Source organism: Sus scrofa, chromosome 10 (assembly GCF_054392235.1).
Source record: "Sus scrofa isolate SSC_HxYL_T2T_F1_AM1 chromosome 10, Sscrofa_HxYL_maternal_Yorkshire_Landrace_v2.0, whole genome shotgun sequence".
NCBI classification, from domain to species: Eukaryota; Metazoa; Chordata; class Mammalia; order Artiodactyla; family Suidae; genus Sus; species Sus scrofa.
Genome location: NC_139392.1, coordinates 86,454,056 through 86,477,291, shown reverse-complemented (window position 1 = coordinate 86,477,291; position 23,236 = coordinate 86,454,056). Strand labels below are relative to the sequence as shown.

The following is a 23,236-nucleotide window of genomic DNA, read 5'->3' as shown; positions in this document are numbered from 1 at the left end:
AAGTTTCAGAATCATATACTTTAATGACATTCCTTTTTTCTTTTTCTTTTTACGGCTGCACCTGCAGCATATGCATGTTCCCGGACTAGGGGCTGCCTCAGAGCTGCCCACTGCAGGCCTGTGTCACAGCCACAGCAGTGCTGGATCTGAGCCACATCTGTGACCTACACTGCAGCTTGCAGCAACGCCAGATCCTTAACCCACTGAGCAAGGCCAGGGATTGAACCCACATCCTCATAGAGACAACATCAGGCCCTTAACCCACAGAGCCACAATGGGAACTCCTGTCACTTTTTTTGTTTGTTTGTTTGTTTGTTTTTTTAGGGCTGCTCTCGCAGCATATGGAGGTTCCTGGCCTAGGGGTTGAATCAGAGCTGCAGCTGCCGGCCTGCACCACAGCCACAGCCACATAGGATCCAAGCTGTGTCCGTGACCTACACCACAGCTCATGGCAGTTCCAGATCCTTAACCCACTGAGCAAAGCCAGGGATCAAACCTGTGTCCTCACGGATACCAGTCGGGTTTATTACTACTGAACCACAACGGGAAGTTCACTCTTTTATTAAATAAAATTCTGGATTGGAAATAGTTTTATATTAGAATTATTGAAAATTGTCTTATTGAGGTCAAATACACTTAGCATAAAATTTACCATCCTAACTATTTTGAAGTGACAGTTCAGTGGCATTATATACAGTAATACTGCTGTGCACCCGTCACCACCGTCCGTCTGCAGAAGTCTGGTCATCTTGTGAAACTCCTCTGTATCGGTTCAGCACGAAGCTGCCAGCCCCCTGCCCCCAGCCCCAGGCAGCCACCGTTCTGCTTTCCGTACCTGTGATTCTGACGGCTCCAGATACCGCTTTCAGTGACTCCCACCGTGTCTGTCCTTCCGTGACTGGCCGATGTCCTCAAGGCTCTTCCCTGTTACAGGGTGTGCGAGCGTGTCCTTCCTTTTTAAGGCCAGTGCTGCTCTGCTGGATGGATTACTGCTTTTTGGTGCATAACTTTCCATCTCCTGACCTCCCTTTTTTTTTCTGTGTCACATCATTTCCATGTGACGTCATTCCCTGTTAGAAGGCAGTGTTCTCGAGGACAGGGACTCAGACAGTTCTGTTTTCACCTCTTGGAACAGTGCTCGATACATATGAGGTGTGTGATGTTCATTTTTTGGGTGAATGAACTTAGAAACGTTTTCAGGAACACACGCATATTTATGTATATATATATATATATATATATATACACACACACATAAATTGTTGGTGTGTCAGATGCATCTTCTTTGTAGCTTTCTGGATTATAATTCTGTTTTTGGTATTCTCAACCCTTTAGTAATATGAAAATTATTCATTTAGAGCCTCACTGACTTGGAATAATTGCAGGGTAAGGAGACAGAATAGTTAGGCACGTCTCGACTTCAGGATTTTATAGGCATAACTTTATTATTTTCAAATATAGGACATGTATTAAGTTTACATAAATGAGAGTGAAAAGCAAATGCCTCTGACATCACACAGCCCTAGGCACCTGTCAGCGCTCTGATGGCAGGGGAGCTCCCGTGATGCTTTTCACCAGCCAGACTTGTGCCTGAGCTTCTGCACAGGCCAGCCCATTAAACACTGTTACTGGGTGTGACACAGCACAGGGTACACAGGTCGGGTAGGGACCTTGCCCTTTGGGAGCTGGCAGTCAGGCAGCGTGGGGCTGGTCTTGCAGTGCCATTGCCTGCCATGTCTCTGCTACTGTCTGGCTCTCTGCCGCTTCCTCATCTGTAGAGAGGCTGCTGCAGGGATAAGGAGACAATGTGTAAAATGTTCAGCCCAGTGCCAGCGAGTGAAAAACGTTTCCTGTACGCTCTTAAGAAGTACTGTTTTCACCATCACTGATAGTCTCAGGCTGAACATGAAACAAACACATGAGTAAATATGTAAGTGAAAATTACGGTAAATGCTGTAAAGAGAACGGGGGAGGGAGTTCCCGTTGGGGCACAGTGGTTAATGAATCCGACCAGGAGCCATGAGGTGTAGGCCGGTGGCTACAGCTCCAATTCGACCCCTAGCCTGGAAACCGCCATATGCCGCGGGTGCCCTAGAAAAAGGCAAAAAGACAAAAAAAAAAAAAAAAAAGAAAGAAAGAAAAGGGAGGAGGACACTGACATATTCAGTTGCTGGGAGGGGGTGGGCTGAGGATTGCAGGGAGCATCAAGGACACCCCGAAGAGGTGACTTAGGAGCCTCAAAAATATAGAGTTTGGGTAGAAAGCAGTCATTTGAAGGGTGAGCTGTGGTGTAGGCTCAGATCCCGCGTTGCTGTGCCTGTGGCTGTGGTGTAGACTGGCAGCAAAAGCTCCGATTAGACTCCCATATGCTGCGGTCGCAGCCCTAGAAAAGGCAAAAAGACCAAAAAAAAAAAAAGAGAGAGAGAGAGAACGTGTTTCAGAAAGTGGAAGTCCTAGGTGAATGCTTTTTTTTTTTTTTTTTTTTTGAATGCTTTCTTTAAGTTTGCAAATTGTTACACAGAAATTAAAAGGCACAACAAGGCTCTGAAGCTATTTTCTTGAGTTTCATCTCCCAGGAAGTAAGTGTGGCCTTTCTGCTCTTCCAGCTCCTCGTCCCTCTGCTTCGCCTGCCACCCAGACCCTTTCTCCTCCCTGAGTAGGTCGGCCAGGATGACTTGGGTCGCACGAGATAGAGCATCTGCCGTGGTCCAGATGTTGGTGTGACCGTCACATTCACGGCTTGAAATCCTCACCCTGCGTGATAGTGGGTATTAGAAGCGAAGGCCTTCGGGAGGTGCGAGGTCTTCCCGAGGGTGACGTCTTCATGAATGGGTTAGTGCCCTCATGAAAGCGACCCCACAGAATTCTCTAGGCCCTTCTGCCGTGTTGAGGACACACGAAGTGGCCATCTGCAGCCTGGAAGAGAGCCTCACTAGAATCCAACCCGCCGGTACCCTGATCTGGGACTTCCAGCCTTCAGAACTGTGGAAAATAAATTCTTGCTTCTAAGCCACTCAGTCTGTGGTGTTTGGTTCCAGCAGCTTGAACAGACTAAGACAATATCCAGCTTTAAACGTAGCTTAATGCATGGGGCAGGTGCATTATTTCACGTCATGAGAGGCCGTAAGACATGGCGATCGTTGGTGAGTTTACAAGGTCAGTGCTGCTAGGACTCAAAATTCAGCCTGTCTGAGTTTCTAGGCTTTCCCCTCCGGTGTCCAGGGTTGCTGTAGTGTCCAGTGCCACGTCCCGACACTGCCATCTCCAGCAGCCAGGACGAACGAGACCCTGTCTCACATCCCTGTGTGAGAGCAGGGAGCACTTTGCCGGAGCCCTCTGGCCCCGTTGGTCAGGGTTGGGCCCTCACTGGGGAGGGAGATGAAGAACCATGGTCGGCTGCACTAGCCTGTGGTCACCATTGCTGTTGGTCGGAAGTCCGTAGAGCGCACGGGGGCTTAGCATCTGAACACGGCGGAGCTGAAGGGAAATGGTGGTTGGGGTCGGCCGTAGCCCCACCGCCTTCACGCCTCTCTCCCATGCCCTTCCCTCCAGACTGTGAGCGCTCTTAAGCGTCTTGTCTACACTCATAACTTAGCCAAGAGTCTGGGCTCAGTTAATACCTGTTGAGTGACGGAATGAGCGAATGAACATGGTTACTGGGCTCTTTCCCATGGTGGCTGATACTGAGCGAGTGAGTAAGTGGTGTAGACCAAGGGTGATAACTGGGTTATCCTCTCTGCCAGCTGCACTCTACTGGCAATGGTTTCCAGGAGTGACGTGTTGAGAACGCCTCTGAGGCCGCATCCAGGGTTCCGTGAAAAGAGCCCTGGTTTGGTCAGCTGTGCCTGCAGTGGGTATGGGGCGGGAGGCTGGGGCCATGCATTTCTGGTGTAGACCGTGATCCGTTTTCATTGCGATGTTGGGAGTCTACTCTGAGATGGGAGCTGAGGTCCTGCTTCAGGAGTCCAGGCTTCGTCGGTACCCACATCAAAGGTGTGAATAAATAGGTGTCTGTTTTTTGGAATCAAAGTGCCCGGAGTTCTGTTAAGCTGTATTTTTGGAGTTTAAGTAATCCCTGCAAGCTGGGGTGATGCTTGACCTGAGTTCACGGGTTAACTCTGATTCAGATGGTTTGAGTCAGTGCTTCCAAGTAGGTACTAAGCTCCACTGTGCCTTCTTAGTCCCAGATTCGTTCTTTGCTGACCAGTCTCCCTTCAGGAAAAGGGTCATAGACGCCAGTTGTGAAACTTGTTGGCTACGCCCATGTTTTTGGATCTTCACATCTCTGCAGCGTAGCTGCTGTTATCCCAGTTTTACGGATGGGCTTCTGGTGGCACGCTCTCGACTAAGAGTGGCAGAACCAACGTCCAGACAATGTCTGTCTGCCTCCAGCGCCAATGTTGTCATGTGTCCCACGGCGCTTAGGAACCAGCTCAGTGATAAAATATGGAATACTTCTACATATCATCATGTTTTGATCAGCTCATTCCTTGGTGTTTAGAGGTTCACCTTGGAAAGCAAGCCTAGTAAACTTGGCAGTGTAAACCCGCATTGTCTCTTCCGGGTCTGGGACATCTCATGGTTGGCATTGCAGTAAGCTCTTCCGAAGAACTGTATGAGTGCACTGATTACAAATATGATTTTAGAAATGTGTTTTCTGATATTCACGAATCAAAAGTGGTGTTTTGGAGTGATAAGTACATTTTCAAGTTCATTGAGTACCTTTTGTATTGTTATTTCATGATAATCCCCTGTGTTACCCAAACTTAGTGGCTTACAACAATAACCATTTTATTTGTCAGTGCTGCTCAGCTGACTGTTGAGGGACAGTTCTCCTTGGGTCTCTGCATGTCTTGCAAGTAGAGGCACTGACAGCTTTTGTTCTTGATTATCTTTTCAGGGGTGTTTATGCAGCAGATGGCCTTGGAAGTCGGAGATGGTGTCTCCTTAGCAGAGAGTAGCCTTGTTTACTATCTAGTACAAATAAAGACAGTGACTCCCCTTGGGTCAAAGCCTGACCCAAGTTTACTGCAGCTCATAAAAGATGAGATTCTCTAAGTTCAGGGTTGCTTAGTTGTCACCTGTTGTCACCAGACCTGGGCCTCTCCTTGGCACGGGGCTTGAGGGTCCAGAGGGGACGGATGCAGAGATGGAGCGCATGCTTCCTGCCATGCTGTGAGTGAGAGGCCTTTGTTTCTGATGCTTGAGTCTGCGTCTGCCAGAGCCCACACACTGTAGCAGGCTGACTTGCTCGCTTGCACGTAGAGTGAAACCTCACAGCCTCCATGGTTTTCCACGCTGAGTCTTGTCTTGGTCTGGCCGAGGTCACTCTTGCGGCTGTAGTCATCCAGCCTAACTGGATGGTTTTAAGATGGCCTCACTCAGGTCTGGGCTTCTCTTTCCATGTGGTCTCTCATCTTCAGACTCCCTTTAGCTCCTTTGCACAGTGGTGACAGCGTTCCAGAAACGTGAGTGCAGAAGCTGTGCAGACTTTTGACACCTAGGCCCAGAATCATGGTGGCGTCCCTGTGTCCTTTGTTGGTCGGTCACAACGAGTCCTGAAGCCAGTCCACATTAAAGGGCTGGGGAGGCACCTGCACAAGGACATGTCAGCGAGATGGGAGGGGCTGTGGCCACCTTTGTACATCATCCAGGGTCTTGTTTTTGTTTTTCGTGTTCGTTGTGATGTGTACTTGGTGGACCCTTTCATTCTTGAGACTTAGATATATATATTTTTTCTTTTTTGGCTGCCCTGCCACATACAGAGATCCTGGCCGGGAATCCGGTCCGAGCCACAGTTGTGATCTCAGCTGCAGCAACGCCAGTTCCTTCACCCACTGTGCCAGGTCGGGGATCGAATCTGCTGCACCAGTGCTCCAGAAATGCCGCCGATCCCATTGTTCCACGGCGGGAAATCCAAGACTTACATTTTTAGTTTTGGAACATTTAAAAATATTATATCTTTGATAATTTTCTCTTGTTTTCTTGCTTCTCTTTCTGAAACTCCTGTTATTTCTTTCTTTCTTTTTATTTTTTGTTTTATTTTTTGTCTTATTAGGGCCACACTCACAGGCACCCGAGGCATTAATGGAGGTTCCCAGGCTAGAGGCCGAAATGGAGCTGTAGCTGCCAGCCTGCACAACAGCCACAGCAACGCCAGATCCAAGCTCACGGCAACACCAGATCCTTAACCCACTGAGGGAGGCCAGGGATCAAACCTGTGTCCCCATGGATGCTAGTCAGAGATGTTGGATCTGCTGGATTAATTCTCTGAATTGTATTGTTTCTTCTCTATTGTCTATCTTTTTGTCTTCTTAGTTCTACTTTCTGGAGAATTTCCTTGATTTTGCCATTCATTCGGTTGAACTTTTAAGTTCCAGCTGCCCTGTTCTCAGCTTCTACAAGTTCAGTCTTGTCCTCTGCTCTTCTCTCGTGGGTGCAATATCATCTTTTATCTTTGAGGATATTAATGATTCTAAAAATATTTTTCATCTGGTTCCTTTATTGTCTCTATTTTGTCTGTGTACTTTTTCCTTTTTAAAAACTTCTATTCCCTCTTCAGTTCGTGGGGGCTTTAGTTGCTCGGCCCTGCTGGGTGAGGAAGACTGGGTTTGTCTTCCTGCCCCTTGCATAGACTACACGGGTCACCCCTGTTGGAGCCCAGGTTACGGTCCCACCTGGCGTGAGCCCCAGGTCTGCCCGGTGCTCCTGGGTGGTCCCCTCATTCACCTTCTGTTTCCCAGACTTTGGTTGTCGTCGCTCTTCTGCAGTTGTCTCCTCTTTGGTCTTTTTTCCCCCTTGGGATCTTTTAAATCGTTTTCGTAGCGTCTTAAGAGGGAACATCAAGATTGTTGAATGTCCGTGGTCAACTGGAAGCCCCCCTTTGCCTTTTCCTGTGGTTTCTCAGGCAGATCCTTGGCCGGCTCTCCCTCGGATTAGTATCTGTGTTGGATGGTGGGAGCGAGCTGCTCGCAGGCTCTGAGGACCTGTCGCTGAGTGTGTTCAGGAGGGCTGGGCAGTGCCCTTCAGCCTTTGCTTCGCCCCAGGCAGTGGAGACTGGCTGCTCGTGGCCCTTTCAACACCTGCTTCCCTCACCGGCTGCTTCTAAGACGGCGTGTCTAGGGGTTTTCTCTCTCTCCCGTGCTCTGCAGAGCTGCCAGTCCAGACCCACCAAACGTGCTGTCTCACCGTATCAAGCAAAGGTTCCTGGGTGTCCCCACAGGTGTCCAGAACAGTTCCTTTTGTCCCCCCTTCATCCGGTCTGAGCGGCCTCGTCTAGACAGCCCTTGCCTTGTCTCGGGATTCAGTCTTCTAGCTGATTCTCAGTGTCCTCAGAGGTAGAGTTTCCGTTTTTCTTTACCTTGTTTCTAGCGATTTCTGAGAAGAGGGCAGGAAGTTTTTATTCCACCATCTCTTATTGGACGTGTGCTCTCATTAATTTCATTTTGGTTTTTCTTAGTTCTGTCTCAAAAATGGACTTCCCCTAAATTATTCTCCAATTCTCAGGCTATCTCTTCTTCTTCTTTTTTTTTTTTTTAATATGTATACATATATGCTTGGCACACATGGCATTATGACCGCGTGGTACCAAATCTTTTTCTTGCTCAGTTTTTGCTCTGTGTTCTTCCAGGGAAGATCCGCCAGCACGTTCTCAGCCAGACAGTGATGATGAAGCAGAAGAAATACAGGTTGGTTCACCATAAAGTAGCTCTTCCGCAGACTATTCTGATTGAAATGCTCTCTGAAATGGATCTGGCTTTTGAGAGCTTAGCCTCCTTTCTCTAAAGTAAGAAATTACACCAAAACCTCGCTTGGACGTCTGCGTTGTGTTCAGGAAGAGCTGTCTCATGTGGATGTGTCATTTTCAGATGGAAGCCCAGCACACGACCTCTTTTTAACCTGTCTCCTTCCTCTTCCCCCTACAGTGGTCAGACGACGAGAACACAGCCACGCTTACGGTAAGATCGGGTGCTGTCGGGTTTCAACACGGCGCTCCCTAAATTCCCATTTACTCATCATTTCAAGCTTTTATTTATTATTTTGGAAAATAACTTCATTGTTTACAGACAAAACATGGCCTGCCCTTTTTTCCCGTTGATTTTAAAGAATATATCTTAAATGCATGCTTGAGGCTTTGACTTGTTTCTGGTAAGTTCCCAAAGAAAGAATCAAGCCTAACACTAAACTCTGAGTTTCCCAGATCTGTGGAATCGAAATTAAATTGAGAATCTGTATTTGTGTATTCAGGTATATTAAAATGGCATAAAAGTGATAGTTTCTTGCAATGAGAGTATGTAACTTGAACCAGTGTCTTGTATAAAAATGTAGAAGTTGCTTGAGTGTGTTTTAGTCTTTCAGGCTAGGTGTGCTGTTAAATTCAACTTAGAATAGGTTTTAAAGAAGTGTTTTTAGGAGTTCCTGCTGTGGGGCAGCAGGTTAAAGATCCTGTTGTCTCTGAGGTGGCATAGGTTCAATCCCTGGCCTGGCGCAGTGGGTTAAGGATCTGGCATTGTGGCAGCTGTGGCATAGGTACAGCTGCGGCTCAGATTTGATCCCTGGTCTGGGCACTTCCATATGCCGCAGGTGCAGCCGAAAAAGAAAAAAAAAGTCATTTTTTAAAGGAATGAGAGTATTTCTAGAAATATGGTAGGCAAAAGAAGCTCCTCCTACTTTGAGATAAAGGAGGAAGGTTTCTATAAACTTCCTCCAAGTGAGGGTCACGTCACTGTAAAGGAAGCTCCTTTCCAGGAGGGTGTCTTGTGATACAATTCTAAGCGAGAGAAAGTGGCCGAGAGCATACACGTCAAATGACAGCACGTCTGTTAAATTTTTAAAATGCTATATGTTATGGACAGGCACACGTAGCCTCGGTATAAAGTCCTGGATAGAAGAACGTGCCTGACCTGTGCCGCTGGCTGCCTGGGGCAGAGGGAGGACTTGGAGGAGAGTGGGGAGCCTGGGCGCTCCATTCGTGTCTGTGATGTTTTTTCCTTAAGAAACTTAAAGGTCTGGATCAAGTATGTCAGGTTATTGAATGCATGGATCCAGATATCTATGCACACATATGTAGTATATTTAAAACATTTAATTTATGATTAAAACCAATTTTTAAAAGAAATACCCTTCTGAACAGGTGGGTATGGGGGACTGCGGTGGGTAAAGTTGGAAAGATAGGTGAGTTTGGATCCTGAGAAGTCCCCAGATGTGATTTAAAGTGTGGATTTCATCCCCCTTAAAAAGGGCACCTTTTCTCAGACAACTGATGTTGTCATGCGTATTTCAAATCAACTCAGTGAGCTATGAGCTTGAATGAACCCTCCTGCTAGTTGAATCTGTTAAAAGATCATTCCCAGGAAAATGACTTAACACACATTGAGGAGCTTCTGTTGTGGCTCAGCGGTTAACAAACCCAACTAGTATCCATGAGGACACGGGTTCAATCTCTGGCCTCGATTAGTGGGTTAAGGATCTGGCATTGCCTTGAGTTGTGATGTAGGTTGCAGACGCAGCTCGGATGGTGGCTACAGCTCCATTTCAGCCCCTAGCCTGGGAACCTCCATATGCTGCAGGTGTGGCCCTAAAAAGACCCCCCCCCACACACACACACGTTGAAAGCTTTATTGAACTCATGAGGGAACTAGGCCATTGTCATAACTGGCTCACAAGAAAACCCAAAGGAAAGATATATTCATAGATAGGGGTATTGAATATGTCAATAAGGCAGCACTGGCTTTGCCTCGTGCAGGACGGGAGGGGAGGCAGCTGGGTTTCTACCGCGCAGCATCCAGAAGAAATACTTCTCGTTGACGTCACTTACCTGTAACTTAGCAAGCTGTGCACGCGCTGGCAGACCCAGCTAGGATTGGGTGACCCAGAAAGCGCTGTGTGTATATAGTACGTAGTCTTCCCCTGAAGCATAAATTATTTTGGACCGTGCGTAAACTTTTTATCATTTACATTGACTTGAGGATCCCTACGGCAGGATTTCTTTAAGTTGAATAACCTGAGGACCTGAGGGAGTTGATCACCTCTCTCAATGTTTATTTTTGTCTGCAGCCATGGCACACGGAAGTTCCCAGGCCAGGGGTCGAACCCACACCACAGCAGTGACAATGCCGAATCCTTAACCACTAGGCCACCAGGGAACTCCCAGTCAGCTCTTTTAAAATGTTACTATATTTTATAATGACCATAAATGAAGTGTACCCTTTAAACATTGTGAATTACTATATATCTTATACCTGTAACTTCTATAAGAAAAAAATTTAATACAGGAATATAAAACAACCCTTAAAGGTGAAGTTTTGTGGGTTGGGGAGAATGAATTGTTTTGTTTTTGAAGATCAAATCCCTCATGTTGTAAAATTTGCATAACTGTGCTGTTTATCAGAAATATCGCTGAGGCAGATCTTTGCTGGCTGTCTTTGTTGGACAGAGCTCTAGCCTTGCCAAACCAGCAACTTCAGGGGATTTTAGGAAACGATTGGTCAAACAGAAATCATTCTCGTTCTGATGGGGGGAGGCGAATGGAAGATAAAGGACTCAGGGCTCTTACTCATTTTGAAGGCCTCCCTGTGTGGCTGCAGTGTAACTTCACGTGTCTAAGTTGAAGTTGAGTGAGGAAGAAAGGAAGTCCCAGCTCCGCCCCCCATCTCTCCCTTTACTCGCCAGCCTATTGCTTAAAGGAATATATTCCTTTTTTTTTTTTTTTTTAAACTTTTTAACTTTTCATTTTTTGCTCTGTTTCCCGCACATAGTTTTTTCTCTTGTCATAATTGGGTTGGATCTCAGGAATCAGCATAAGCCTTTTTTTTGGGGGGAAGTAGTGGTTATTATTGCTGAATAACAAGCCACCCTAAAACTTTATGGCTTGAGATAATACTAATCATTTCTTTTCTTACATTGCAAAAACATGTTATATGCTTTTTAAAGGTTGTACTTCATTTATAGTTACTGGGAAATACTGCCCATCTTCCCTGTGTTGAACGGTACTGTGTCATTGTAGCCTGAATTACACCTAATATTTTGTACCTCTCCCTCCTTCAGCTTATTCTAGGCCTCTTCTACCTCCTTTTCTCCCTGTGGAAGAACTTAACCTCGCCTGGACTTTTTCAGTATTTGCAGTTGCCCAGTAGGAGGCAGCAAATATAAAGGAATAACGCCACAGCAGTGCGTCACTGCTGGTATTTTTGTATTCTTGGCTCCCCTGCAGGCTCCACATTGTCTCATGTTCCCCTTTTCTCTGCTTCATCCGTGTGCTCCTTTGATGGTGACATAAGGCTCAAGGGAGAGCATCCGCTGTGTTTCTGTTTACTTCCCGATTGAAACGCCACTTAGCATGTTTTGGTTACTTGCCCATATAAAATACGTGTTTTAAAAGCAACCAGAAAGGAAAGAGCATTTTAACTTCACCAGCGTCCTATTCTGGAGTTTTGTTTATATTAAAACTTGTCTGGAAATAGCAGTGTTTAAATACAGTTAACCACGTAATTTATTTCTCATTCTCATGAAGCCTTTGTGGGGCTATGTCCAAGAATCTTTTCCCGCACATGGAAAGGCTTCTGGCCCTTTCAATACAAGGTACTGCTCCCGAGAACTGGAGTGTATGCGCAGGTGATGTTGCCTCTGTCTCTCTTCACTGAATAAATACTGGTTCTGAGACCATTCCTTCCTTCCTCACACCCCCAGATGCCTGCTGTCGTCTGCCTCTTTAGCTTCGTGGGTCTCCTCGGTTTTGGAAAGTGCTGTTTTGACACTTGTTATCCTTTTCCCTTTCTGACCAACGTTATTCGATCATTGATTTTATTTAGCTGCGTTCAGAAATTCTGATACTAATATGGATTCTAAATTATTTTTAATGCCCTGAAGGGTGGAACCTTGAGATTTGAGTCTTGTTTTCTGTGTTTATTGTGATGATGCTGACTTGCCCAAATGACTTGTTCTTTCTCTCTGTAGGCACCAGAATTTCCCGAGTTCACCACTAAAGTCCAAGAAGCTATCAATTCCCTGGGGGGCAGTGTGTTTCCTAAGCTTAACTGGAGTGCCCCAAGGGTAGGAACGCCTCTCTGAATCTCTCACTGTGTGAATGGTCTGTGTTTTGCTCTCTGTTTCCTTTTACATCTCCACGGAGGGTCTGATTATATTCCTGATTCTAGGGATGATGCTGTGGAATTTATTTTTATTTTCCCTGTTATTTACTTTTCTTGATTTCCAATGCATGTTCTTGGGTCTGTGAAATACTTAGATATTTTGGTAAAAGACAGCTTTAATCTCTTGTGTTGCCGATCTCATCAGAAATCTAAAGAAAGCCTTTCTCTGCCCTTTTCAGAATTTTAGCTCTTCGGTGTGGTGGAGAAATTGTGCTCTATTGCAAAGTAATAAAAATTAAAATGTCACAGGATCTAGAAATAGAGCAGTTTGACAAATTGATGGACATGTTCTTAAAGTGTGTTTTATTATTTCAACATTGCATCGACAAGATTGTTATTTTTTAAGTTAAAGTCTGGGGAAAATTCATTTTTTCTACTCCCGTAGAAAACAATTTTTATGTCAGCAAAGCTCACTTAAGGAATCAGGACTTACCTGCATTTTCAGAAATCATCTCCTGTGCTTATCTTTTCTTATTCTAAAATGAATGATCAATTGCACCTAATCTAATTTTTATTTTTACTTATAAAAATGGGGGACACACATACATAGTTTGAATTTTTGAAAGATCTGGAAGCTTGCTGCAAGCGTCCACCCGTCCCGACAGCTGTTTTGCTTCACCGTTTCCCACTCCTCAGAGGCAGCTACTTCCACAGATTTTAGTGCCTCTTTTGTCGTTTTCCTCTGCTTCTTTATTCTCCCATCCTAGGTGCTTGGTACCAACTTCCCGCTTGAGAGCAGGGAGATCCAGCTCTTCCATCTCCTGTCTCACTCCTTTCTCCTCCGCTGACCTCAGTTGTGGGAGCAGCACACTTTGATTAGAGCCCTAGTCACTGATTCTCACATCACGATTAGGCAGACACTGCGTATGCATCTGATACCCACCATGCTACTGTTCCTTGAGTCTTCTTATCAACATTTTGTTTTCCCCAGCGTTAATAATTACCTCGTTGTATTCAGCTGTATGTTTTTCTGTGTATAGACTGCTGTTTCATTGGGGTTCAGTATGTGCATTCAGTGTTTCATCTTTAATCAGAAGTTCCTCTTTTTTTCATTGGGAGAAATTTTAAAGAGGTTATTATCAAGGAGTTATGAAACTCATTTTTAGTTTACATGCAATCAGGGATTCGAATCATTGTTTACTGTCGATCCAGCTTGAGGCTTTCCAGTGGGATGGGTAGATTTATTTGTGGTCTTAAGTTACTCCTTTGTCCACTTTTTTTTTAATTGAGTGCCCACTCTGCCGCTGATTTCTTTCATACAGTGGGGATAATTGGACAGTTTTTTGCAGTCATTGGTTCTCTCAAGCTTACATTGCTGTCCTGTGTTTGGCATGTCTATAGAAGAAGTATGTTTCTAGAATGACTTGATCATTCTCTCATTTTCAGGCGTGTCCACTGAGCTGTGTGCCTCCTCTATCCACTGTTTTTACTTTTTTTTGGTTCATATGTGTGAGGCATTCACCATTTAAAATGGCCGTGGTTCAGAATGTGTCACCTCCTGTCTCCCAGATTTGATGGGAGAGACAGGAGGTCTTAACTGCTCCTGTCACCAGTTTCAGTGTCCAGCTGACTCTCCCCAGAAAGAAGAAGCAGCCAAGCTTCTCTGATTTTTTTGGAGGGTAGCCAGCCAGGCTGTTTCTTTCTACCTGGATCTTCTAGCTGAAACGTCAGCGTTTCTCGTGTCTCTTCATCCCCTTCTTTCATCGTCAGTAAGGCGGACACAGGGAAGTGCTTGGGCCTGAGCTGGAAGGTGAGGAGGACCAAAACATCCCCCCTCAAGACCGAGGGTCCCACATGCAGTGCTGGTGCCCTTCCTTGTTTAGTAGTGGGATGTGACATTTGGCAGTATAGCTAACATTTCTTACTTGACTCTTTCTTTTCGAAACTCTTGAAATAATCGGCATTATTGATTTTGTATATCGGCCTGAACTGCATTCATAGCAGCCAACCTGGAGTATTTACTAAGTAGCATGTGCTTTGTTATTTAGGATGCATACTGGATAGCGATGAACAGCTCTCTGAAATGTAAAACCCTCAGTGACATCTTTCTGCTCTTCAAGAGTTCCGATTTCATCACTCGTGACTTCACCCAACCGTAAGTGTGTCTCTTGTGCTCTGAGTTGTGGTACTTGTGCGTTGTTTTAGTACTCGTGAGTTTTTCTGCAGATGGAATTCCATTAGTGCTGGGTAAACAAGAGCCGTATAACGGGCCGTTTCATTTTCTCAAATGACATATTAAAGCAATCCTTTCTTTTCTGTTGACAGCAAATGCTATACAGTGAATATCCCTAAATATCAAGGGGCTTCTAAATATCTGCCCAGTAAATATATTGATAATTTTTTTCTAATTATGCAACCAATTTATGCTTATCACAGAAAAATGAAAGTAGGGACTATAGCTAAATCAAAACAGGTAAAACAAAAGCATTCAGGATCTTACATTCAGTTGGTTTTATATGCTTCCAGAACGCTGTCTATGCATAGGTATAATATAGATACACGCCTCTTACTATATCCCAATTTTTAAGAACAAAAATGGGATGATAGCAATCATAGTTTGCTGCTTTTACACTTACCAGCATGCAAAAACAAACATCTTTATGTGTCATTAAATACTTAAATGCATCATTATTTTGAACTTGCTTCAGAGTGTTCTACTGGACAGCTGTGTGTCATTCGCCAGTGCTCCCTTCTTATGTATCGTCCTGCGGTGCATGTCCTTGAGCTGAGTCCTCCTGAGCGTTCCTGGTGGTCCCCTTGGGATGGACTGCTCTTCCCCCACCCCGCCCCGCCGCCACTTAGCCCACAGCTCATCTTCACCGCAGGCGGGCAGGCAGGCAGCACCCTGCATGGCTGAGCTGTAGGCAATCTCTTCATGCTTCTTTGGTTCTGCCCTCAAACAGCAGTTAGTCTGTATATCTTGTCCCACCCTGTTTTCAATCCGAAATCTCAAACCAATCTTTAAGCTGATCGCTAAAATAAAGCATATCAAAAACATCTAGAAACTAAGCAGGTGCATGGGTGAAAAGACCGTGTATACGTGCCACTTCCCCCACCTGTCCAGGTCAGCTTGCCCTGCCCCTTCAGCCCCTTTCAGTCTCAGATCCTGTTTTGAAGAGGACCCTGACTTAAAGAAAATACATTTCCTGAAAGTCGGTTGTGCATCACCTCTTTTGCATCTGGTTCTGCAGCTCAGGCGTATATGTGGTTTTAGCATCACATTACTTAAAATGAAGTTAAATAATAATAAATGAATGTCATTGTACTGCAGTTTATTATGAAAAGGACTTTACCTGTGTTGGTTTTTCTGGTTCATTTATAGGAAAAGCTTCAAGTTGTTTTGACATTTAGCTGTCAGCCTTTTTTGGTTGTATTGTCACAGGTGTTAGGTATTTGCTTTAGTAGTAATGCAGTGAGATTTTAATTCTGGGGGATGATCTCTGATTAGAGGAAGTCATGGCTCTCCCTTTTTTTGCCATCATAGAGCTTTTTGACATCGAGTGCTTTTGAAAAGAGGCCTTGGAATATGTCACATTAAAAATAATCTGTACTCATTAATTCATTGGATATGGATTTTTATGCATCTTTAACGTGAGTTGCCTTGAGCATATGAGGATATCATTTCCTTTCCAACCGTTATAAATCACTTCTTATTCTCTGCTGGTTTTTAAAATCTTTGCAGTCTGTCGACTGGCTGGCTCCTTGTAGCTCACCGCTCCTCCTTTGTCTTACGTCAGTTTTGCCGCGATCCCAGTGAAAGGTAGAAAGAGCAGTCAGTCATTTTGCGTTTTCTACTTTTTGACTTCTGCGTGGGGAAGAAGTTAAAATGGCAAGTGAATCTGAGGCCTTGGACAAGGAGTGTTTATTCACAGAATACCATCCTTCTCCTCGAGTGAATAGTTGGGAGTTGGCAGGACAAACACCAAGCTCTGAGCTGGCAGGCCTTTCAGACAGGCAGTACTCATGGCACCCTTTTCTGGAAATCTTGGTCAGCAGTCAGCTGGATAACCGTTAATAAGTCTTGTTACTACGTAAAAATCCCCGTTGATTGGATCTTTAAGGAAAGATGAACTTTTGTCACCGAGGTCCTTCTGGACCCCTTAAAGATTAAATTAAGAGTATGATTCTCTAGGAGGTTCTGCTGTGGCACAGCCAACAGGATCGCCAGCAGGATCAGCAGCGTCTCTGGAGCACCAGGATGCAGGTTCAACCCCCAGCCCAGCACAGGGGGTTAAGAACCTAGCGTTGCTGGAGTTCCCGTCGTGGCTCAGAGGTTGACGAATCCGACTAGGAACCATGAGGTTGCAGGTTTGATCCCTGGCCTTGCTCAGTGGGTTAAGGATCCAGCGTTGCCATGGGATGTGCTGTAGGTCGCAGATGTGGCTCGGATCTCGAGGTGCTGTGGCTCTGGTGGAGGCCGGTGGCTATAGCTCCGATTGGACCCCTGGCCTGGGAACCGCCATGTGCTGCAGGTGCGGCCCTAGAAAAGACGAAAAAAAAAGAATCTAGGAGTTCCCGTCGTGGCACAGTGGTTAACGAATCCGACTAGGAACCATGAGGTTGCAGGTTCAGTCCCTGCCCTTGCTCAGTGGGTTAACGATCCGGCATTGCCATGAGCTGTGGTGTAGGTTGCAGACGCGGCTCGGATCCAGCGTTGCTGTGGCTCTGGTGTAGGCTGGTGGCTACAGCTCCGATTCAACCCCTAGCTTGGGAGCCTCCATATGCCGCGGGAGCGGCCCAAGAAATAGCAAAGACAAAAAAAAAAAAAAAAAAAAAGAACCTAGTGTTGCTGCAGCTGTGGCTCGGATCTGATCCCTGGCCTAGGAACTCCATATCCTGTGGGGTGGCCAACAAAGAAAAGAGTACAGTTCTTTAAATTGGACAGGATCCTGTCAATGATGTAATCTGACTCTTCTGTCAGAAAATTGAGGCCTAGGAGTTCCCATCGTGGCTCAAGAGTTAACGAATCCGACTAGGAACCATAAGGTTGTGGGTTCGATCGCTGGCCTTGCTTGATGGGTTAACGATCCGGCCTTGCTGTGAGCTGTGGTGTAGGTTGCAGACACAGCTCTGATTGGATCCCTAGCCTGGGAACCTCCATGTACTGCGGATGCGGCCCTAGAAAAGACAAAAAAAAAAAAAGAGAGAGAGAGAGAGAAAATTGATGCCTAGATCTGTTCTGTAATTTGTTTCTATAAACTAGCTAATAGAACCAAAATCGGAATATAACTTCAATAATATTCTTCTAAACGTTCTCTGTATTTTCACTTAATAAAGTTGTAAATTCCTTTCCTAAATACTTCAAAGTAAAATATTATGGAATGAAATAAAGATAGGATATTATAGTATATAATAATATATATTATTATGTAACATTGTGAAAATTACATAAAATTATACTCTTGAGAGCTTGCTTCAATGCAAGAAAACAAGACGTTAGGATTACAGGTTAACAGAGGGCTAACTAAGAAGAATTTACACAGGTTTTTAAAAAGTACATTATTTAACAAGGAGTCTAGAGACAGGATATTTCTAGGGTTAATTCAGCATCTCATCGAGGGCACCAGGGACCAGGCTCTTTCAGTCTTTCCCTGTGTCATCCTTGGTTTATTGCCTTGGTATTTGAGTTCGTCACCTGACGGTTGTAAGGCGGCTACTGCTGTCACAAATATTGCGTGAAAGTGACAATAACTGCATCAAAAACAGAAGGGGTTCATTTGTTTCCACTCATTGTTCTCTGCATGTGAGCAAGCAGAGCTTTCTGGAAGCTCCCCAGGAGACTTGCAGAGAGGCTCAGGTCACACAGACAGGTTCTTAGCCTAATCTAGTAGTTGGCAGATGGAATAGAAATGCCATGATTGGCTTAGACCAGAGGCTCTCAAATTTAGCTTGCACCGGAATCATCTAGAGAATTTGGTAGAGCACAGATTGCCAGTCCCCACCCCCAGGGTTTCTGATTCGCTGGGCTGGGAGTCAGGCCCAAGAATATAATTTCTTACAAGTTCCCAGGTGATCCCGATGCTGGGGTGTAGGCTCACGCCTGGAGGACCGTGTGCTCAGAAGGACACATGCATCACATGCATTGCTGAGGCTCAGGGCCAGGTGTCCTCATGTGAGCAACCACCCTTCCGTTGGCAAGGGAGGAGGCTGGGACTAGCCAGAGGGGAGTCGGCCAGGACTGCCTGCTACTGCTGTCATCTGGCATGGGTAGTAAATACTCTTGTTTTTCCTGTTGTCAAATGGTTATTGCTTTAAAAAGTCGCAGTTGACATATGACACACTTAGCATAATCTGTCTGCATTAATACTTGCTGGAATGAATTATTTGCCTAGATAAGCATTCTTTGTGATTAGACTTACCGAATCAGCAGGCTGCTTTCACTAATTATGTTATCGATGAGGTGTCACTTCAGTAGCCCAGGACCAGAAAAAAAAACCAAAAACCTGGTATTCATTTGACATTTAGAAGGGCTGAGTGAGTGAAAAAATGAATCTGTTCCTTGTTTCTCTGAGAGGCTTATGACTAAGGAATAGAGTTACAAGAGGTCAGGAAAGTTCACGTGTCTTAGTAATCCAAGCTCAGCTATTAATATAATTTTTATACATTTTTTTATTACATTTTATACAGTTCTTATACATTTTTTAAGATTATCACAAAACTATTAATCCTAAAATTCAGCAGCAAACAGTTTGGGGAGTTAAATTTTGTACCTAAGTTGGACCTAACAGAACGTCTACCTTGTGATTTTTTTTTAAAGGCTTATTTGTTTATATATTTATTTTGTCTTTTTGCCATTTGTTGGGCTGCTCCCGTGGCATATGGAGGGTCCCAGGCTAGGGGTCTAATTGGAGCTGTAGCTTCCAGCCTACACCAGAGCCACAGCAATGCTGTATCCGAGCCGTGTCTGCGACCTACACCACAGCTCACGGCAACACCAGATCTTCAACCCACTGAGCAAGGCCAGGGATCGAACCCGCAACCTCATGGTTCCTAGTTGGATTTGTTAACCATGGAGTCATTTATTTAGATGATGATTTTCCCCCTTTAGATTGTTTTAATTTTATTGTATTTATTTTATTTTTTTAATTGAAGTATCGTTGATTTACAATGTTGTGTTAGATCATTATAATTTTGGATAGCACATTTTATCTCTTCTTGAAGAATTCTGCAGAAACTCAAATGAACACCCCCAGTCACCCTTGACTCAGTATCATTTCTTATCTTTCCTTTTCCGCCACCGGTGATAACGAAAGAAATGGATTCTGTACCCGAAATCTTATTTTGGATCCTGACGAGCAACATTTTTCTTTTTTATTTCTGCCCATGACTTAATTTTTTTTTCTTATATACTTAGGTACGGTGAGGTATGATGCCGTACCTTCCAACTTTTCAGGAAGGCTTGTGAGTGGGGATTGTGCCCTAGTAAATATCTGAACAAGGTGGCACTTTATTTTTTTATTTTTTTATTTTTTTGTTGTTGTTGTTGTTGCTATTTCTTGGGCCGCTCCTGCGGCATATGGAGGTTCCCAGGCTAGGGGTCGAATCGGAGCTGTAGCCACCGGCCTACGCCAGAGCCACAGCAACGCGGGATCCGAGCCGCGTCTGCAACCTACACCACAGCTCAGGGCAACGCCGGATCCTTAACCCACTGAGCAAGGGCAGGGACCGAACCCGCAACCTCATGGTTCCTAGTCGGATTCGTTAACCACTGCGCCACGACGGGAACTCCATGGTGGCACTTTAAAGCATTCATGACTTTGTATACTGCCCCGTCATAAACGTTTTAATGAAGACGTCTTCTCTTTACTTAGCAAAATGACCAAATTGTGATTTCCGTCCCTGGATTTAAGCAGCACCTAATCTGGAGTCCGTTCACAGCGTCAGGGTTCTCCGAGCATGCTGCTGCCACACGGACTGGCCCGAACTAGAGAACTCACACCTTTTGAGGAGGTGACGTGGTCAGTCGCTTCCTCCCAGGCCAGAAGAAAGAGTCATCTCAACCTGAGTGTTTCCCGCTGGCGTGGTCTCTTGGATTCCACCTCCTCGTAGCTCTTTCTTGTTTACTGTATTTAAAAAAATTTTGTTGTTGTCGAAGTGTGGTCGATTTACGATGTTATGTCAGTTTTAGGTGTACAACGAAGTGATCAGTAGATTTCTTAATTGTAGCACAGCTCTCATCACGAACGTGTATCCTTTTTCATAGTTTTCCTTCTTTCCTTGCAGCAAAGCATGTACCACATCCAGAGTTTTCTCACTGTCCACCCAGCTCTGCTCTCGTGCATTCTTACACACCGAATGTACTGCATTTGTTCTCTTTTGATGTGTGACATAGTTGGAATATTTTGATAAAAACTGTGTGCCGATCACAAAGTTCACAGAAGAAACTTTGTTCCCTCTTCTGACATGTCTGGGGCATCATGCATGTGCCTGTTTAGAGTGAGAGCGTTTGGCCAGAAATGCAGCCTTGAGCTTAAGGTGAGGGAACGACTTGGGAAACAGCTTAGGTAGAAATAAAGACAAACAAGGTAACATTCCTGTCTATGGCAGCTAAGCACAGTTCTTACAGTTTGGAGCTAGGAGCTTTTTTCTTTTCAAAAATTTGGATCTGGAATGTTGCTCTCCAGAATTCCTGTTAACTGGCTGAATGCAGAAGGTATTCACAGTAAAATGGTATTGGAGTTCCCTTTGTGGCTCAGCAGGTTAAAACCCCAACTAGTGTCCATGAGGATGCAGGTTCGATCCCTGGCCTTGATCAGTGGGGTAAGGATCCAGCTTTGCTGTGAGCTGTGGTGTAGGTCGCAGATGGGGCTCGGATCTGCTGTGGCTGTGGCGTAGGCTGGCAGCTATAGCTCCGATTTGACCCCTAGCCTGCAGGTGCAGTCCTAAAAAGAGAAAAAAAAAAAAAAAAAAAAAGGTAGTGGCATGATTTCATAGTAGCTTTCATCAGAGAAGACCTTTGGTTATTTGTTTTCTGCTTTTTTTTTTTCCCCAGAGTAAATCTTTACCATCATTGTATCTGGGAATTCTTTTATTTTGTAATTCATGTTGTAGCTTATACAACACTAACTATGTAATAACACTTGTATTTATTTTGAACCTTTAATGGCTAGCTAGAGGAATGGTAATTATCTGCCGAGAATTAGGAGTTCAACAGAGGAGTCCCTTTCTACCCAGAAAGGAGTGTGACTGTCAGTTGGTGACATTGATTTAATACTGCTTTCTCTTGATACTTTGTTGAAAATTTCAATCAAAGAAATCCTCCAAATTAGTATAAAATACTCACTAAACCAGGAGAAAATTTTAGAAATGGGATTAAAAAAAAAGAACCAACATGCTTATCAGTGTACATGAAAATGGCCAAGGACTAACTATAGCTAGACCAGGGTGGCAGAGATCTTCAAATTAAATTCAAAATGTTCTTGGTTATAATTATAAAAGAACTAGAAGAAACTGGTCATTCAGATCTGGCCTTATTTAAGTTTCCAGCTAAGAAAATTTGAAAAATCTTCTGTTATATATGTCTAGATGTGCTGGCTACAATGTAAACTATAATGTAAAAAATGGGTAGTCGATGGAGTTTTCTGGTGGCCTAGTAGTTATGGATTTGGCATTGTCACTGCTGTAGCATGGAAATTTCTACCTGCCCTGGGTGCATTCCCACCCGCAAAAAAAAAAAAGGGTAGTTTAATTCACAAGAAACAAAAAAAGCATTCCCAGATGCAAGAAATGTGAAGAGGATTGAAAACCAGAGGGTTGGGTGGTCATCAGAACTGGTGATGCCTTCATAGGCTGAGGAACCCAAACCTTAAGCCAAAATAAAGGGGTGATTTAGAAAAGAGACTTTTGCACCCTCAGTAGAGGATGAACAAACTAAAAGTTCACCCACAGGCACAGAAACAAGGAAGCAGGACTGAAACTGCTTGGGCTTTGCATTTTTATTTATTTTTCTTTATTTTTAATTTATTATTATTTTTAGGGCCACACCCATGGCATATGGAGGTTCCCAGGCTAGGGGTCGAATTGGAGCTGTAGCCACTAGCCTACGCCACAGCAACGCCAGATCCGAGCCACATCTGCGACCTACACCACGGCTCACGGCAACGCTGGAGCCACGACCCATTGAGCGAGGCCGGGGATCGAACCTACATCCTCATGGATCCTAGTCGGATTCGTTAACCGCTGAGCCACGATGGGAACTCCAGCTTTGGGTTTTTAATTTTAAAAAGTTGGAACCTCAGGCCTGTATCATGCAGTGATCTGCATGGTTTGAAAACTCCCAAACTAAGAAAGTTTTATATTTGATATGACTGGAAGGTATTTTATTGTTATGATGCTGGTATTTTCTGCTAGTATGGTTTCTGCTAGCAGTCTCAGTATAGTAAGTAGCCTTGATTTAAGAATTTCTTTTTCCTTTTTTTGTGTAGCCTGGAATTTTTGGATCTTTAATTTATGTAAGGATCGTAAAAATTTAAGTGATGTTAATACTGTCATTATCTTAACTCATTTTTCTGCTTTTTTAAACTACTTCCTCCAGAATGTAAATGGAATTTACATTCTCACGCGCAGCTTTCTTTGCAGTCCTTCAGCGGAGCTCCTGGAAGTGTTATTGCTGACCTTCACACTCCGTCTTCATTAGATAGTTTTGCACTTTCCTCTCCTTTCAGGGACGGTACTTGGCCATCTCGTTAATCATCTTAATAAGAAAAAGCCTTGTACAGTAAACTCTTCTCACGTCTCCCTTCTGAAACTAGTCAAGGTTTTTAAATAACATTAAGTGTCAAACCAATCACCACTCAAAAAACAATGTTATAGGCTGGTAGAATGCAAATGTGTTTTAAAAATGTATACCTATCTAGGGAGTTCCCGTCGTGGCGCAGTGGTTAACGAATCCGACTAGGAACCATGAGGTTGTGGATTCGATCCCTGCCCTTGCTCAGTGGGTTAAGGATCCGGCGTTGCCATGAGCTGTGGTGTAGGTCGCAGACGTGGCTCGGATCCTGAGTTGCTGTGGCTCTGGCGTAGGCCGGTGGCTGCAGCTCCGATTCGACCCCTAGCCTGGGAACCTCCCATGTGCCTCGGGAGCAGCC

General features: G+C 44.6%; 1 protein-coding gene across 6 annotated transcripts in view; it reads left to right on the top strand.

The window, feature by feature from the left end:
* The window catches only part of CDC123 (cell division cycle 123), a 47,266-nt gene that overhangs the window by 5,700 nt on the left and 18,330 nt on the right, over positions 1-23,236 (top strand). For 5 of the 6 annotated variants that reach the window (XR_014817063.1, XR_014817065.1, XR_014817064.1 and 2 more), the window contains 4 exon segments: positions 7,631-7,688; positions 7,926-7,958; positions 11,956-12,051; positions 14,138-14,244. Coding sequence is in view for 2 of the 6 variants with exons in the window: in NM_001243823.1 (NP_001230752.1) it covers positions 7,631-7,688; positions 7,926-7,958; positions 11,956-12,051; positions 14,138-14,244 (294 nt within the window). In the remaining 4 variants the exon portion in view is untranslated. 6 annotated transcript variants of the gene reach the window in all.